Raw genomic sequence first — 18,090 nt, forward strand, 5'->3', positions numbered from 1 at the left:
AGGCCTAAAAACCTTTCTATTCAAGAAGGCTTTTTCATCTTAACTCTTATTAGTTTCTTTATGTTGTGTGTTGTATGTTTTAATACTGTAACACTTTGAGATTCACTACAAATGAAAAGTGCAGTACAAATGAAATGTATTATTATTATTATTATTATATTAAGTGCATATCTGCCACATTTACAGTCTTTTTAGCATCAGATTCCCTCTTTGTGTTTCCTCGGACAGTGTTTCCCTGTTGAGCTGCAGTGGAAGTATAGATATCTACTTGATTTGACTAATTTAGATGACTGGAGCTTCATATTAGCTTCAGGTAAACTTTAAAATGCATTTTTGCACAGAGGGAGGCTTGTGAATTTTGGCCCCCATCACTGACATAGTGCATTATGAAGGGATCTTCTAATTAATGGTCAGTATGAACAGGAGGAATGATTATGGCCAGAAAAACCTGTTTCAATGTTCATTTGGGCACCTGGCTGTTGTCTTAAGACAGACTTGAAAATTTTTGAACCAGCCCTTTAAGACTATAGCTAAATACCCAGGCTAAGTAGGGTCCATAATTCCTCATCAAGATTAAAGTACTGAGCAACAACAAGGGATCAAACTAGTTACAATTTTCCAGTATGGGTTGGTTTAACCACCATGGGCCATACTGCGCATGCCCAGTACATCCTCATCGGTACTTAGGGTAATGGCTGCTGGGTGAGATGAGCGGACGGGCCGCATCCTTTGAGTGTGAGGCACTTCCATCGAGAGGACCGTTAACTCGGGCAGTGCCGAGTTAAAATGGTCGATATCCGACCCGAAACGCATCCCGAAACCGTTGTACATATTGCAAACATCGTCCTTCAAATGTAAGTTGTCTCTTTTTCTTATTAGTTTTGGCTGGGCGCCAGTCTGCTTGCTAGCTAGGCTACAGAAGTACTTAGTGGCTAACGTTAGTAGAGGGGGGGGGGGGCACTTTGTGCTAACGCTAATCTTCAAATGGTTTGAGCTATCTTCCTTTACGTGAATATTTGTGGTGGCTGTTGGAGTCTAGCTATAGTGTCGTCTTTGTTTTTATTCCCCGTTGTGTTTAAATGGGCTCGTTTGTTGACAGTAGCTAACTTCACAGTGAAGCTAGCTGAGTGCGTTAGCTTGAATTGTTGGCGCTGTGCCTGCTGCCTGCTCGATGCAGCTCATCATCCCTTCACAGCACGAACATGGTTATAGCTATCTGTGTGTCTCTTCGTATGTCTAACTTGACACATCACGTGTAGAGACACCGAGGTCGTTTATTTCCTTTGTTTGTGCTCTATTGCCCTGCAACATACAAACCAGCCTAGTTAGCAAAGTGTTGCAGTGTTTTGCGGCGCAGAGAGGGGATAGTTTTTTTTCCTCTCTCTCCCGTCGAGACAGCAGGGTTACTAGAGTTCATCACGTACCATAATCGATGCAGCACTCACTCATCCATGACGTTTGTAGTACCAGTGTTTCAGTTAAGCGAGTAATAATATAAATACACTCATTTAGACTAAGTCCTACCACACCATGTCCTGTAGCTGTTAATGGATTATGACAGATAAAAGTAGAGTGGTAGACGGCTGTGTTATATAAGATTGGATTCGGCGAAGTGATCTCTCTCTAGCCAGTGATAGTCGTAGTGAATTCACAGTTATGTAAGTTATTAGGATCCTGTCCAGGGCTGCAGGGATATTAATGGATGGAAACTCTGCTATTAGCAACCTTGAGGAAGTCTCAGGCTTTGGAAACAGGCTGGAGACTTGCTTTCAAAAGTGCGAGACTGAGCGATCAAACTTTATTCTTCTGTGAAATAATGCGTGTTGACCAACGGAGGACAGCTTCAAGCTGTTTTTTATTTGAAAAGTAGCACCCCTGGTGTGTTTTCCCATAAAGTACGCCTGAAGCAAGATACAGCCTTTTGCAGTACCTAAATTGCTGGGTTGTAAACAAAAGATCTGGGAAAAGCCAACAGGAGCTTTGTAGTCAATGTCCGACTATCCCTGTTAGTTTTTGGAGAAAAAGGGCAACATGTTGCTCTCTGAAATTACCCTTTTGCGCAATGTGAATTCACAACAGGCTCAATGCTGCTGGGTGAGAGCATGTCTATCAGTGATTGATTTATCAGAGGTCTTTAAGTCTTCCAAAAAGCAGACAGATGTAGGTGTGTCATGGATAGATTTACAGCAGGATCACTTAACCTGACAGAAGCAATATATTCAGATTGTCTTGAAGTCGATGACCATGGGAAGTTTCTCATCACTTGAAGGGTTAAATTAGATTCTGACACAGTGATTACATTAGGAGTGTTCGATTTACATAAAGGTCTAGTGAATCAGTTTCATTGATTATTTGTTTTGATGCATTTAATTCTAGATAGGGAATATGGTCTTGCAGCAGTAATTTAAATAGAATATAAATACAAATCTTTAGCTTTAGAAATATAAAAGTGGGAAGTAACGTATCTGATGTTATATACAGGTGGCACTCAGGTGTCTCAATTAGTATTTATTCTTAAAGTAGATAAGTATGGAACATGTCATGAGTGTTTGCATGTTTGGTGACATGACAATATGCAAGGAGATAGAAATGTCAGCCATCAGAGTTTGCCATACCATATACATACAGAAGTACTATATGTATCCCTTTTTAATATCTTGGATTGTGTTAGGCTATTGCGGCAAGGCAGTGTTGCAAATCAGAGAGCAGGACAGCTTTATGACAATATTGGATTTTTTTCATCAATATATTGAAGTACCTCCAGTACAGATTTTTTCAGATATTTATTTGAAACACATTCCCATCTGGTTGTTTTGCAAATAAAAGATTTCCAAATTGAATTTCAGATATTTTTCATTATCCAAATTATATTAATATTTCCATATAAAAATTTTAGCCCACATTGACAGTCTAGTAAAAGTGTAAACCAGTGAAGAAGTGTAACTGTTATGATTATATAAATGTAAACAGAACAGTTTGTGAAAAAACTGAGGAGGCATATACTGTACGTGAATAAGCAGATTCTGCTTGTATGCCTAATTTGTCAAGTCTGATGTAGAGTTGCACCTGCATGAAAACACCTGGTAGTGTAACATAGAGGTTTTTGACAGTTGCTCATGCAGCACTCATGTTAAGTTCTGTGCAAGCGGTTGGTGTGTGGCAGCAAACACAAAGGCCTGGATGCATTTGCAAGTCTAGATTGATTATTGACCGATAGATTTGACTAAGTAAATCATAGTTGTAGGTGAATCGTTCAGTAGCCACGTAGCCACTACTTGTACAAACTAGTCTTTGGGTATTGTACTGTATATAATCTAACTTTTAGAACTGGAACAACTGTGCAGCATTCCTGTGAACTCTGCTTAACGTCCTATTCCAGACTAGCTGTTTACCCAGGGTCATGTTTCCTGCATTCCTGTATGAGCAGCAGAGAGGATCATGACACACTTAAGTGTGGGGAGGAGGAGAGTTGTATCTGGCAGTAGTGTTAGGTAGTGGTGTGAATCTATGGGAATCTCATGATTCGATTTGATTCAGATTCTTGTGTGTCCTATTCAATGCAGATTTGGTTCTCGATTCAAAACCGATTCTCGATTGAATGAATAGAAAAGGGACACAATTTTCAGCCTCTTGCTCAGGTAGACTTTGTGCAAAACCATTCACTAGAGTCCTCAGTCCACTAAAATTTAATATGAAACATAACTCACAGATAAGATAAATGGTCCATGGTTTCCCATACATTCATTTGTTTGTGGCAGACCGCCACAATATCAACATTGCCCGCCACATATTGATTTTCTGTTGTTGGAGCTGCGCGCCCTGCTCTTTCCCTCTCTCTCTCTCTCTCTCTCTCTCCCACTCTGTCTCTCTCCTCCTCTCTTTCTGTCTCTCACAAACACATGACAATGGACCTGTCTGTGAATAGCATGATGTTACACACTCCGATACACTAGGTGGCGGCATGCACCTTTAACGTTGGTTTGTAGTCCACCAGTAAAACCAGAGAAAAAGAGGAGGACGTGTCTCCTCGCTTCCCTTCCTTGCGTTTCTTCCTTGCGTCTCAGCCCCTCTCAGCGAAGATGTGAGAGAGAGATGTGAGGAAGAGACGTGAGGACGGAGGAATTTAATTAATCAAACGGGACGTCCTCGCTCACTCCAGCGTCATTTTGAGGAGACGACAACTACTCAAGACGTACAGCACCTTAAATGTCAAATATAATTCAGATATCAATATGTAGAAATTATTAGGTAAAAGTTAAAACTTAACATTCATGTACAATTAATTACAATTAATTAACACACCTGATAACTGCTCCAATGTTTTATTATTTGATTATAGATCCATAACAGTGTCTGGCTGTTACAGAATAAGACACAAATAGACTATTTAAATCTGTTAATAAGTGAAAGAATAGAACAGACGTAAAGAAGCAATAAAAACAGTTGTAGCCTGCAGAATATATTTAAATGAAAATGTAACTTATTTAGCTTGTGATAGTCTGACATTCTTTTCAGGCTGAGGATGATTTTTACAGGAGACACGCAGCTGTGCGGCGTCATATTTTCCTGAAGGAACTGAGACGTTCTTGAAACGGAAAAGAAGAAAAGAAGCCTTTGGCTTATGAAGAAAAAAAGTTGTGTCTTTTGTTATTGATTCATGATTCAGTAATTTTTATTTTATGTATATGAAAAGCTGCTGTTGGTGCCGTCATTCCACAGGTAGTTTTCCTGATCTGCTGTATTACAGTCACATATATTAATATTACTACATTAAAGCTGTTTCTACAACAGCTGACAGATCAGCTGACCATTCAAATGACATCTTGGAGTCTCTTCAAATAAGTTATTAGTTAGTATACAGTTTACATAAAATGACAATACATTTGCAATATAACTCTCTAATTCAGTTACTTATTTGTCACAAATGACTTGGAAATTGAAATATTTGCAGATAGATTAGACTAATTCTAATTCTGTGGGAAACACTGTGGTCCGCAGCCTCTTTATTTTAAAAAGTTGACAGCATCTTACAGTCTCCTGCCTGTATGAAAATATCAAAATGAGGGGGAGACGGAGACTCCGCTTTGTCTCCAGCAGTGGAGAGCAGCCTCTCTGCTGCACTGTTAGCTCCAGGGAAAGTCATCACTGTCAAAGACGCTGAACAGACACAGGGTTTTTGAGGTGAAACAGACTGAGCACCAAGTTCTTTTCTTCACCTCAGAGTTGGTTATAGTTGTTTAATGCTGCAGTTTGTGTCGGTCAGCTGGTCTCATTTGTTACTGATGATGGCTGCTCCACTAATGTTGATCTCTGGTTGACAGTGTAGAAAATTACCAATATGCTTCACATTCATCTCACAAAGGTAATTATTTAGTCATTAAATCAAAAAATACTTGCAAGCACTGCCTTTTTTGAGGATGATGATGTAACTTATGTTAACTGAGCTCCAACAAGTATGTATTTTTCCAAGTGTTGTTTTAATAATCTAAATGGTTAGATAGTAGTTTTATAGGCTCCAAGTAGTAGTTTGGCTCTCTCAAACATTTACCCATCAGTGCACTGAACTAAATAAGTGTCAATTTATATAAATTATAGCGTTATTCTCCCATGTTTTGGCAGATGTTTTGAGTACATGTACGCATTTGTTTTGCTAACCCTAACCCTAAAATGCGAATAGACTTATGGAATTGGATGCATAACAGTTGTTATCCAAAGTGGTAATTTAGCACCACCCACCCGTGAAATGCTGAAACCTTGGCTTTTGCTGGTTGGTTTATTGATCTATATTGCCAGCCACCAAGAAATTTACTATTAAGAAAAAAAAGTAATTTTGGGTTGTAAAATAGTTAGCTGTTAGCTAACCAGTTGCTGATAGCAGTATTGCTTCTTTTTGAGTGTTTGTATCTTCTGCTTCCTTCTGCGCTTCCTCAGTCTGTCTCTCTCAACCTTCCTGTGACCTCCCTTCACTCCCACCCCATTCCTCCTCCTTTGCTACTGGTTGCCTTTCAGCCTCTGTAACTACAGTCTGTTCTCCCTTGCAACCTATTAAATTTCCACCTTCTTTCTTTGCCTTGTCCCCATTTTCTCTGCAGCGCACCCACTGTTAACTTCCCGTCTTAGTGGTCAGTTCTGCCTGCCGATCAGAGGTTAAGCTGAGGCCATGGCAGTGAAGGACCGTGTAGAGGCGGTGCTCAATGTGGGTCTGCGTGTTCCCAGCATTATGCTGCTGGATGTCTTGTACCGCTGGGATGTCAGCTCCTTCTTCCAGAAGATCCAGCGCTCCAGCCTCTCCAACAACCCCCTGTTCCAGTACAAATACCTGGCGCTCTACCTGCACTACGTAGGTCAGTACCGGTGTCACACACACACACACACACACACACGCACACACATATCCTGTTCCAGTACAAATACATTCCTCTCTGTATTAACACTTCTTAGAAGATTGGGATTAGCATTTTACACATTTGGATAAGGTGACACATTTATAATAGGCTGTAGCCTTTGGTATGTCAGTGTTATCAGTGAAGTTATCATAACCCGCAGTGTAGGTGTTTTGTTTGGACTATTTGACTGGGTTATCAGCTAAAGTGGCTCATGTTCTGCTGGCTTTATCAGTAGCCTCCAACAGTCACAATTTGGCCTCTCTTGGTTTGATTTGCATGTTTTGGTTTTTTTTTCTTCATTCAGCTATGTCAGTCTTCTGTACCTAACTTTGTCATTTTCAAAATGCTCACACATGGTGGTAGGCAGTTAGCCATGAGGCTGTGCTTTGTAGTGATCTCAGGACAGTCAAGAGGGATTGTCTGGCATGACGACAAGTGGAGTGTGACCAAAACCATCTGATTTAGCTGATGGTAAAATAAAAAAGATGGATGCTGCCTGAACCCAGTTTTCCTCCTCCAGCTGTGCGGTTCTGGCCCGAGCAGTGGTATTCTGGCAGTGTGAGTCAGCTTTGCCAGTGAGAATTAATGTGATACCAGTGTCAAGTGTGTAGGTAGCTCTGCCAAACAGCAGTCAAAGATTTGGCTGGAACAAGAACAAAAAAAAAGGCTTTCTGAGAGAGATCAACCTCCGTCAACATTGAACTGTTATCCAACTTTTCCCTCAGTTTTGGGTTGGCCACGTCCCTGTACACTTTAGTTCATTCTCACCTGCCAGTGGAAAGCTACACAAGGAGAGAACAATGTGAGTAGGGGCTCACGCCATCTAGTAATTGCTAGTGCAGTGACAAGAACATGACCTCACTGGCTTTCCACCTACCTACACTAACAATTGTTTGCAGGGGCATCTGCCCAAAGCAGAAACCCCACGTCTGGAGTTGTATGCTGGGAATTTGATCTGTGATTGTGATAGTGTGGCTTGTATTCACTTAAATGAAAGGGAAATTGATTTCTAAAATAATGGTTGGATCAAGTCTGTATCTCTTAGCGTAACAGTTAAAATACACAAACCTTGTAGTGGTGGATCACCACCACAATTCTACCATGTCAAAGTGCATTCATCCATCAGATTTCACCAAAATCCATAACTGATTGGCATCTCCTGTTGACAGTCAGACAGACAAGCTGATGAAAACATAACCTCGGTGATGAAGGTAGTAAAGTGATGAACATTCCCTCAGTGCAGTGAAACGTGGCTCTAAAACATTCCTCCTGGCTGTGTCCCTGGGTTGAACTGTAACTGAGTGGTTGCCAGTTGTGTGATAAGTCATTTCCACTTAAATGTCAATTAACAAATGTGTTTATATTTGCCAGAATGTTTACATCTATTGTTAGTCTATCTCTGCGGTTAACTATGTAATCCAAATAATGACACACAATTTTAACAGGTGTTGTTCATTCACAAAAGGTCAGCAACCTCCCTGAACACAGTAAAATAGGCTTCATAAAAGATCCTTGAGTCATATTGCCGCAGAGCCAATCATGGAGAGATAAAACAAGGTCTTTGCAGCATAGACACTGGGAGCTAGTGAGGCATAGTTGGAGCAGGCCAGATGTATTTCCAGTGTCACAGAAGCACTGAAAGAAAGTAACAGCAATGTGAGGGTGAAGTTGACACAGCAAAGTCTGATGGTCAGACTGTGATTTGAGCAAGCTAAAAGAAGACCGACAAACACAGTGTTGAGTTTTCTTTGTGTATTTGTGCATGTCTGTGTGTGCTGTCAGAGTTGGCTGCAGTTGGTAAATGAGCCAATAGGCTTGGTATGTGCTGATGAGCGCTGCGGGTGGACAGACAGAAAAAAGGGAGAGAGAGGCAGTAAAACCAAAGTAACTGTTGCTAACTGCGGTGGAGTTTTTTTTGACGTGGTTTTAGTTAGTTGACTGTTGTACAATAAGCCTATTGGCAGCAGTGACTGTTCGATCCACAGCGAACATCAAAAACAGTTCCCTACAATTGCATAATAAAAACATCTGTCACAGACACATTCAGTACACCACTTCTGTGATTGTCATAATATGGTCCTCACACAGGAAGCATTAGAGATGCATTTGTAATGGATATATTTTCACTTTTTACTTTTGCTTACTGTCTCATACTGTATCTGTTGCGTGTGTGTCTGTTTGTGTGTGTCTGCGTGTGTGACTACGGTACAGGTTACATCCTTAGCTTGGTGCTGCTGACCCTGCCTCGTCAGCACCTGGTTAAACTGTACCTGTACGTCCTTACGGCCCTGCTGCTGTTTGCTGGTCATCAAGTCTCAAGGTACAAATACACTGCACACACACACACACACACACACACACACACACTACTTACAATACAAGGAGCAGCCTTCCTAACCATCTGAGGGCAGCCATGACCCTAGACTCTTTTAAAACGGGCGTAAAAACCTTTTTATTCAGGAAGGCTTTTTCATCTTAACGTTTGTTATTTTCTTTATGCTGTATGTTATATGTTTTTAACACTGTAGCACTTTGAGATTCACTGCGAATGAAAAGTGCAGTACAGATTAAATAACACTATGGCACCTGGTGACCATAGTGTTATTTACAAATCTGAAGCAGACTTTAATTGTAACAGTGACATTTTCAGGTATGGGTGGTTGTATTCCTTCAGATTTAGAAAAATTAATTTATACCATAGTGTTACAATGGCATGTTATCGTTCTTAGATAGCCTTTAGTCACTGCACAGTACAATGTACAGTATCAGTTTGATGGCAAGTGCTAGAAATTTTTGGGGTTGAGCTGTACTGTAGGGCAGTGGTATACAATAAGTCATAATGAATTTCCCTGTAAATTGAGTATTTTGACCTCTCTGTTTCAGGGATTATGTCCGCAGTGAACTGGAGTCTGGCTATGAAGGACCTGTCTACCTGGAACCCCTCTCCATGAACCGATTCACCACCGCACTCATAGGTATGATATTACATGAAGACACATGTATCCATGAGGAGGCATGACTGCACCATGCACAAACCCAAACACAGGCAGGAGGATGCAGTTCAGTAACTCCTTTCTTATCTAATGGGATAGTCCAACCTCTCATTCTTTCCTCCTTTATGGTAGCCCATGCATCTGGAATAATATATGGACAATGAATTGCATAGGGAGGGAGAGACATAACCTCAACTTGAGCTTCCAGGCTCAAGTCTCAGGCTGTGACAGCCAGCATCCATTCTCCATGAGGAAGACACTGAACCCTTAACAGCTCCAGAATTACTGGTCTTTAACTTGTTGGTGCTTCAACCTTTCTGTAGAAAGGACAGTTAAAAAAGATTAAAATTTCTCAGCTATGTTAAAAAGACACCCCCCCTCTTTAAGGTAATATGGTAATATTACTTAGCTACTTTTTGTACAAACCGCACTGAACACGAACCTCTACCCCAACTAGAAATATTATAGCTGTTGTGTTCCTGGGTCTATAGGACCTGTTTTCTTCTTACTGGAGAGTAGAGATGGAGTCTCCTGTGCTATAAATAGGACATACTGAGTGCTGATTTCACTGCACAGTGAAAGCCTGTGAAAGCGAAAATAACATGGTCTTAGTGATAAAGATATACTGCTAGAGAGAGAGAGAGAGAGAGATGGATGGGGGGTGGATTAAAGCTACTTAATACAAAAGCGGCCTCACTAAATGGTTTCTTTTCTTTTTGAAATTTTTTTTGTGTTTTCTACCTGACATTGATACAGATATAAATACTCTCACACGAGGTTTTTTTTTAAAATTCATTTTAAGCTCTTAATTCCACAAAAATAACAAACACATCAACAAAAGCTGTTTGAGATGGAAATTATAGTGATAACAATGTGGATATTCATGTGTGCACATCTTTGTGTATGTGTGTCTATGCACCTCTTTCAGGTCAGCTGGTAGTGTGCACGCTATGTTCCTGCGTGATGCAGACCAAGAGGATATGGCTTTTCTCTGCTCACCTCCTCCCTCTGGTGGCCAGACTGTGTCTGGTCCCACTGGAGACCATCGTCTTCATCAATAAGTTTTCCATGATCTTCACAGGCCTGGAGGTCATTTACTTCCTGGCTTCTAACTTACTGGTACCATATAACCTGGCCAAGACTGCCTACAGGGAGCTGGCTCAGGTAATACAGCAGTTAACTGGGTCGCTTTAGCCTAATATCACAAGCTTTTTCATTTTTGTACTATTATTTTCTCATATATGAAGTTAATGTTGCTATGTCTCTTATTTTCTCCATCTCTGTGTCTCTCTCTCTGTTCCCCAGGTGGTGGAAGTGTACGGGCTGCTAGCTTTGGGTATGTCTCTGTGGAACCAGCTGGTCCTCCCAGTTCTCTTCATGTGTTTCTGGCTGCTACTGTTCGCTCTGCAGATCTACTCGTACTTTAGCACCAGAGACCAGCCTACCTCAAGAGAGAGGCTCCTTTTCCTCTTTCTTACCAGGTAGGAGCATAGCATCACTATAAAACTATGAAACATCACACATTATACATCAGAAGCTCAAAGGTGTAGAGTGCCGTTTTGCCAGAACTTCACAAATTTAGTCCCACATAGTATGTGTTACCCCATATGTTTGTATGACACATGCCTTATAGAACGCATGGCATAAATATGATGTACTAAACTACCTGAACTAGGATGTAGAAACTAGTATTGTGTATTAAAGTAAACACCATATAAGACAAACTACACATTGTACATGTTTGTACAAACAATGGTAAAATATACTTTCACTATGCTTTGTACAACTTTCATGGAAATCAGGAAACTTTGTAATTCCTTGTTATTTATTACCCATTAATACAACAGCTTGATCAAAACATTTAAAACTGCTAATAGGTAATGGTAGAATTCATGGTATGGTAAATAGTTTTCTGTTTTTGTTTGTTGTTTATTTGCCTTGTCTTGTAATTATTCTTTACTCTCTTTCTCCATCCTTCCTGTCCCCAGTATTGCAGAATGTTGTAGTACACCGTACTCCCTACTGGGTTTGGTTTTTACCGTCTCTTTCATTGCTCTGGGAGTTCTCACACTCTGCAAGTTCTACCTGCAAGGCTACAGAGCCTTTATGAATGACAACACCATGCACAGGTCAGTCAGCGTGTGTGTGTGTTTGTGTGTGTGTGTTTTGTGTGCGTGCACACAGTGAGGGTGTCTGTTGGTATGTTTCTACATATTTTTAATCACTTGCTGTGTTTGTTTCTCATCTGTCTGTTTTAGAGGGATGACAGAAGGCATCACCCTGCTGATCCTCGCTGTCCAGACTGGCCTCATTGAGCTGCAGGTCATCCACCGAGCCTTCCTCCTCTCCATCATCCTCTTCATTGTTGTTGCCTCCATTCTGCAGTCCATGCTGGAGATAGCAGACCCCATAGTCCTGGCCCTGGGAGCATCCAGAGACAAGTAAGATAACTAACATACATCTTGTTTCTTATTAACAAAAACATTTTTTATGTTTGTTTTTTAATTGCATATTTTTTCTTTACCAATTATATTCTTGAATCTTAAACAAATGTCAATTGTGGACAATACAGTGAAAGATGAAAACCAGCATATTTGTTTATTACCTCAAACGGCAGACATTGCTTTGGAAAACAATAGTACCCTGAGCGTGACTGTGTTTAAGTAAAATGTCCATGTTGGGACAGATGGAGCTGATCATCATCTCTTTTGCGCCCTCCTCTGTCTGTCCTTTAGGAGTTTGTGGAAGCACTTCCGAGCAGTGTCTCTGTGTTTGTTCCTGCTGATCTTTCCAGCCTACATGGCCTATATGATCTGTCAGTTCTTCCACATGGACTTCTGGCTTCTCATCATCATCTCCTCCTCCATCCTCACCTCACTGCAGGTAACAAGGATGCGGACAGCAGATCAGACACACACACACACACACACACACACACACACACACACACATAGAGCACAGAGGTGTTTGACTGCCTTTTTTGTGTTTGAAGGTTTTAGAACATAAAATCACAATGAATTATTCAATTAATTTGACTCAAATAGTCAGAGATAACATAATAAAATGCCATCCACTGCCTGTGGATCCTTTAGTGTTCATAGTCTGAGATTAATTATTGGATTGGATAACATCAAATTGCTTTCTCTCGTCACCCTCAGGTCCTCGGCACTCTGCTGATCTACGTTCTCTTCATGGTCGAGGAGTTTCGTAAGGCTCCAGTGGAGAACATGGATGAAGTTATCTACTGTGTCAATGGCACCTACCGACTACTGGAGTTCCTGGTGAGTGTTGTACCAACACAAGCTGACAGTACACAGTATCCTCCAGTATCCTCAGGGAGCACAAACGAGAAGGCAGCATGTAACAAAAGTATTGTCATACGATACGGCCTCACTGTCACTGCTGTCCTCCTCTGTCAGGTTGCAGTGTGTGTGGTGTGCTACGGCGTGTCAGAGACGGTGTTCGGGGAGTGGAGTGTTATGGGCAGCACCATCATCCTGGTCCACTCGTACTACAACGTCTGGCTCAGAGCCCAGCTTGGCTGGCAAAGCTTCCTGCTCAGGAGAGACGCTGTAAACAAGATCAAAAGCCTCCCCACAGCGAGCAACACACAGCTGGAGCAGTACAATGACATCTGCGCTATCTGCTACCAGGTAGAGGCCGGTTCTGTGTGCATTTGTTTATCTAGAGAGTATGCAGGAAGGATAAATTACAGGCTTCAATTTAAAGCTATGCTAATGCGAAATTTGCTTAAACATCGACCAAAGTGGTTTTGAAACAAATTAAATGTCAAAGGAAACTTAACAACACAACCTGTGTGTTTTGTTTGTTTTTTTTCTTTTGTGCTCATTCCTTCCAGGACATGACCAGTGCTGTGATCACTCCATGCAGTCATTTCTTCCACGCTGGCTGTCTGAAGAAATGGCTTTATGTCCAGGAGACATGCCCTCTTTGTCACTCACAACTTAAGAGCCAATCACCAGCTAACACTGTCCCCAACCAAGACACTCCTGCAGCCAATCAGAGCCCTGCAGGCCAGGAAGAAGCACCAGCCAACAAGAAGCAAAAAGAAGAGGGCGTTCTTCCTGACGACAGGAAGGAGGAGGGAACAGGAACGCAGGAGGGAGATAATGGACCTGCCATGTCAGCTGGAGAATCTTCCTCCTCCTCCTGTACTCCGCAGCACCTTGACAAGGCTCCCTCATCGTCTTCTTCTCCTTCTTCCCCACTTGTGACTGAGTCTCCGCAGAACCAGTCGCCCTCAGATCCAACGTCTTTGTCTTCTCCCTCTTCCTCTGACACATTGGACATGCTCCCCTCTCCTCCATCTCCCTCCATATCTCAGCACTCAACCTCACAGCTACTGGCCCAGTCAGACACGACACCTGCTGAACCTGAGCCTGAGCCCACGCCTCAGCAAAACCCAGACTCCCCACCGGACAGCAAGGGGTCATCAACTGGTCCATCATCACAGCCGGACCAGACCTCTCCATCTTCGGAGGAACAGTCTCCTCCTCCATGAGTTGAGCCCCATCGTAACACACACAACGTACATGCATGCACATATAAAAACACAATCTAAATACTCCATCTGCCAATTATCTGCCTATATTCTACTTGTCCAGGGGTTTTGCTGTCTCATCATTACAGAAATTCAACCCCCAACCCCATTCTGAGAGAAAAACAAACAGATATTCATCTCTTTGCATTAAAAAAAAATTGCTAAATATTGCCAATTTTTTAGGGAATTGTCCTGGAAAAGCTTATCTAAATGTGTTCCCATGACAACATTTATGCCACTAATGATTTTATCAGGGTAGGCATATTTTTTTTAATTTTAATTTAGTTCAAACTTTACAACCACATATGATATCCAGGGATGTGATAAGAAAACGCAAAAGGGAAAGCAGTAATCTCATCTCAGAAATAATTGGGAGTTCAACATCAAGTCCAAGAAATGTGAAATCCTGGAAGAAACTGAAGTACGGCATCACTCATTACTGCTGTTTCCTGGACACATAATGACATTTGTGAAATAATGCTTATGTCCTTCTCATTTCAATCCCAGACATTTCATGTGATGGTTGCTCCCATCCTGCCTTTGTTTGTGCAGCTTCACTCTCATCACTGTACATTTCATAGTGTTTGGGTTTTCTCTGTTGTCCCGTGTGTGCCATGATTTAACGAGGAATGGGTGGGGTGTTTAGGGAGCCTTTATAGACTGTTGATCACTGAGGGTTGCATTTTAGATCAGTGACAAAGTCTTAACATTTCAATAAGTCTACAAAGATCTCCACCAGTTCTTGATAAAGATTCTTGTTTTCACTTTTGGATGACAGTAGTTAGGCATATTTGTGAGTACTACGCATTAACAGAGACTGAATGTTGTTTCTCGAGGCCATCACATGACCTAAAGCCTGGCGCTAAGCAGAGGATACATGGTGTGGTCGTAGTCGAGTGTTGCAGTGAAGCTGTCTCTATTACACTGCTTCAATATCTGAATCAAAGTTGTTTGGCTGGTCCCAGCAAAAAAACAGTTCACTCCTCATCGCCAAACTTTTGTATCACTGTTAAATAAATGTTATTTTTAAGATCATTTTTACATTACTGCTTTATTGGACAACATGCAAATGGGCTGAAAACGAGGTGTAGAAAGAGAGAGGGAGTGGGTGACATGCAACAGAGGCCACAGTTGCATTTGCAGTCGTATTTTGATCCTTCAGCGTTGTCAGAATGTGGAGTGTAACAGAGGTGGCAAGGAGCTCAGTTGGTTTTACTTCATTCATGGTACTCATCCTCCTGAGCTCAGCTGACTCGTAAATACATTCAACCAATCCATCCCAAGTTCGCCATCGATCCAGGGATCGTTGAAGCTCTTCCATGGCAGTAGCCAATCACTCTGCTCCATCCAACTCCTTCTTAAACCGGTCACATCAAAGTGTTTTCAAAGACGATCATTATCCTCCTGCTGCTCAATCACTTCACTCCATGAAATGTTACTACCAGCAAATTGAGCCATTTGATAGGAAAGCATCTTTTTTTTTTTTTGTTGTCCCCCCCCCACGCATGCTAGCACACACACACACACACACACACAAACATACACACACACACCCAGAAGATGGGGCAGAACGGGGAGGAAGAAGTGTGTGTGCGGAGAAGTCTGAGTGTTTGAAAGACTTCCAAACTTGATAATGCTGATGCACGCTTATACGTACAGCTTGCACGCTGCCACTGTTACCATAGCATCTATTTGTTTGTCCCCAGTGTGCTCTAACCTTGCGACCAACTATGTTTTTTCTGCCATTTTTTAAATTTTATTTTAATTTTATTTTTTGGGTTGCATTTGCACTAATGTCATTTATACTAGCAACGCTCCAAAGCTGTTCTGTGGCTGTCGGCAACCAAATACCCTCTGATGTGTTTGTGTACGAGGAAACAGCCCAATCTGTTTATGTGTAATGTATATAAATGTTGCTCTGTATGGCATCTATATTAAACCAGAGGAGTGTTGATATATAAATAAGATCAGGGCTTTGATTTCTCCAAAGCTTCCTAGTGGGTCAGTGTCCTTTGTTACATTACATGCCTGTGAACAAAGACAAAGTTTTGGCTAAGAAGCTTTTTGGGGAAACCAAGCCGTCTGATCTGTGAGACCAGCCAGTGTTACTGCGTCTCCACTCTGTATGACGCGTCCTCAAGCTGGTGTGATCACTCCAGTGCCCTCTACTGTTAGGAGTGGGATCAGCATGACGCAGACGGACAGGAGATGCACTAGTTAACTCTCAACAGTATTACTTACTACCACTATTACTTAAGGTCTTATTACGATGAATGACTTTATTCTCGACATTGGAAAGCGTTGGCTGCAGGGCTGAGAATGAATACATGATCAATGTAGGATCACACCTGGCCAAACGCTGTTTAACTGTGTTTTTTTTTTTCTGTTTGTTTTTTTTTTTTTTTAAAGAGATGAAATGTAGAGTTTGATGTATTTTGCACATGTTCTTCAGAAAGGTGAACATATATTCTTGAATGACTTCTCATTTTATTATCAGCTCCATTCTGTCGACATCGATTTCAAACGAAGCACTTGAAATGGTTACAAAGATTCAATCAGTTTCATACACACATTTGGTTTTCATCGTGGAGCACTTGAGTTGTGTCATTGCAAGAGAGAGATCACCTGCAAGATAAAAAAAAAAAAAAAAAAGTCAAATGCCACCACAGGGTGATGACAGTCATTTGCAACTGTATGTGAATTTGCATTGCAGTATTAAACAATAAATAACTGGCAGAGATGCCCGTCAGCTATTGATTCCAGATGTATTTGCTCAGTTTATACTCCATGTTGGAGAAATTGCAGGTGTTGCAGTCACTCTCCAGGCTATGAACTGTGACAAGTATTTTCATACTGTCTGGGACAGTTTAACATCAAATGTGTTAAGGTATTCTATGCTCATATACTTAATATTCTGACTACATAACCTATCAATCTGATAATTAAAAAAAAGGTTTAGGGACATTCAGTATTTTCAACGTTTAAATGCATTATTTGCATTCAAGTACATCTCTGAGATTTCAGCTGTGGGATTGACTACATGTAAAATCGGTGACAGGTTAGGCTATTTGTCTGTGAGCTAATGTGCCAACCAAATGCATAAATCCTTATTGTTGCTCCTTTTGCCATCAATCCATGCACTGCATCTCAATTAACATCAGTTATTTTTTTATTATTGCTCTCGATTGACTTGCTTCTGAATTAACGCCACAGAAACAAGCCACTGTGCTCTCAATGTTGTGTGTGCATTTTCTTATACATTATATTTTAATTCAAAATGGTCTTCAAAAAACCAGGAGAAATATGGATACCTATTGCCTGTATATTAGCTGTCCCTGAAATCAATCTCACATCTGAAATCCAGATGTTACAGTGCAAGACACTCCTTTCTGACACTCAATTTATCAGAATACTTTGCAAAATCATGATTCTATAATGTTGAAAATGTAAAGCAAATATGGGAATGGAATCTAAAGCTGACACAGTGCATTCAGGCCACATATTTATTTTCTGGATGCATTTTTAATGAGCATTTTTGTAAAAGAACAGTTAGCACTGCTGTCTAAAACCGTTGCCTCCGACTTGACAGATGTGTTGAGATTTACCTCAGAAAGCCTGATCATTTTGTTTCTCTTATCAATTATCTTTTTCTTTTGTCTCATTAGTTTTTTTTTTTCCACACACAAAGTTAGGACCTGATCTGTAAAAACCTGACTCTGAATGCCAGTTGTGTTCTGTTAAAATGCTCCACGGTTTTGGACTTTACGCCTGGCATTGCCTTGGTTATTTTACAAAAATTGAATGTCAGAAATAAAATGAACCATCCACTCTGGACTCAGCTTTTTAATGCTTGGATTTACTGTATATTATGTTATTCTATGTACATTTAATAGTGCAGTAGCATAGCAGTTTTGTAGACATTTGTGAGGTGGTAATCAGTGTTATTATGGTTATTATTATCATTATTATTAGTAGGAGTAGTTGTTAAAATTAGACTTTGAAATCAATATAATTACAGTAGAAAATTACATGTACAGCATGGCAAAAATTATGGAAACTTAAAGCGAATCAGAGCAAGAAAATTGTAGTTTTAAGAAATTAGAAGCATTAAAAGATTTTATCATTAAATATGCATTTTATTTATATTTAT

The 18,090-nt window shown here is 40.8% G+C and overlaps 1 protein-coding gene across 1 annotated transcript; it reads left to right on the forward strand.

Moving 5' to 3' along the window:
- Window positions 1-565: 565 nt before the first annotated feature.
- Window positions 566-17,774, forward strand: LOC121910266 (RING finger protein 145-like). Its single transcript, XM_042431401.1, has 12 exons — window positions 566-854; window positions 6,093-6,344; window positions 8,598-8,706; window positions 9,270-9,361; window positions 10,308-10,543; window positions 10,685-10,860; window positions 11,368-11,508; window positions 11,638-11,820; window positions 12,115-12,262; window positions 12,538-12,660; window positions 12,799-13,032; window positions 13,239-17,774. The coding sequence occupies exons 2-12, from the start codon at window positions 6,161-6,163 to the stop codon at window positions 13,899-13,901; spliced, it is 2,289 nt and encodes a 762-aa protein (XP_042287335.1). The 5' UTR covers window positions 566-854; window positions 6,093-6,160; the 3' UTR covers window positions 13,902-17,774.
- Window positions 17,775-18,090: the final 316 nt, after the last annotated feature.

This window comes from Thunnus maccoyii, chromosome 13 (genome assembly GCF_910596095.1).
Source record: "Thunnus maccoyii chromosome 13, fThuMac1.1, whole genome shotgun sequence".
NCBI lineage: Eukaryota > Metazoa > Chordata > Actinopteri > Scombriformes > Scombridae > Thunnus > Thunnus maccoyii.

What these genes read in the sequence shown, in the direction of transcription:
- LOC121910266 (XM_042431401.1), top strand. Translation starts at nt 6,161, where the DNA reads ATGGCAGTGAAGGACCGTGTAGAGGCGGTGCTCAATGTGGGTCTGCGT. An exon ending in CTTTTCCTCTTTCTTACCAG is followed by an intron (nt 10,861 to 11,367) that starts GTAGGAGCATAG and finishes TCCTGTCCCCAG; the next exon opens with TATTGCAGAATGTTGTAGTA. An exon ending in TCTGCGCTATCTGCTACCAG is followed by an intron (nt 13,033 to 13,238) that starts GTAGAGGCCGGT and finishes CATTCCTTCCAG; the next exon opens with GACATGACCAGTGCTGTGAT.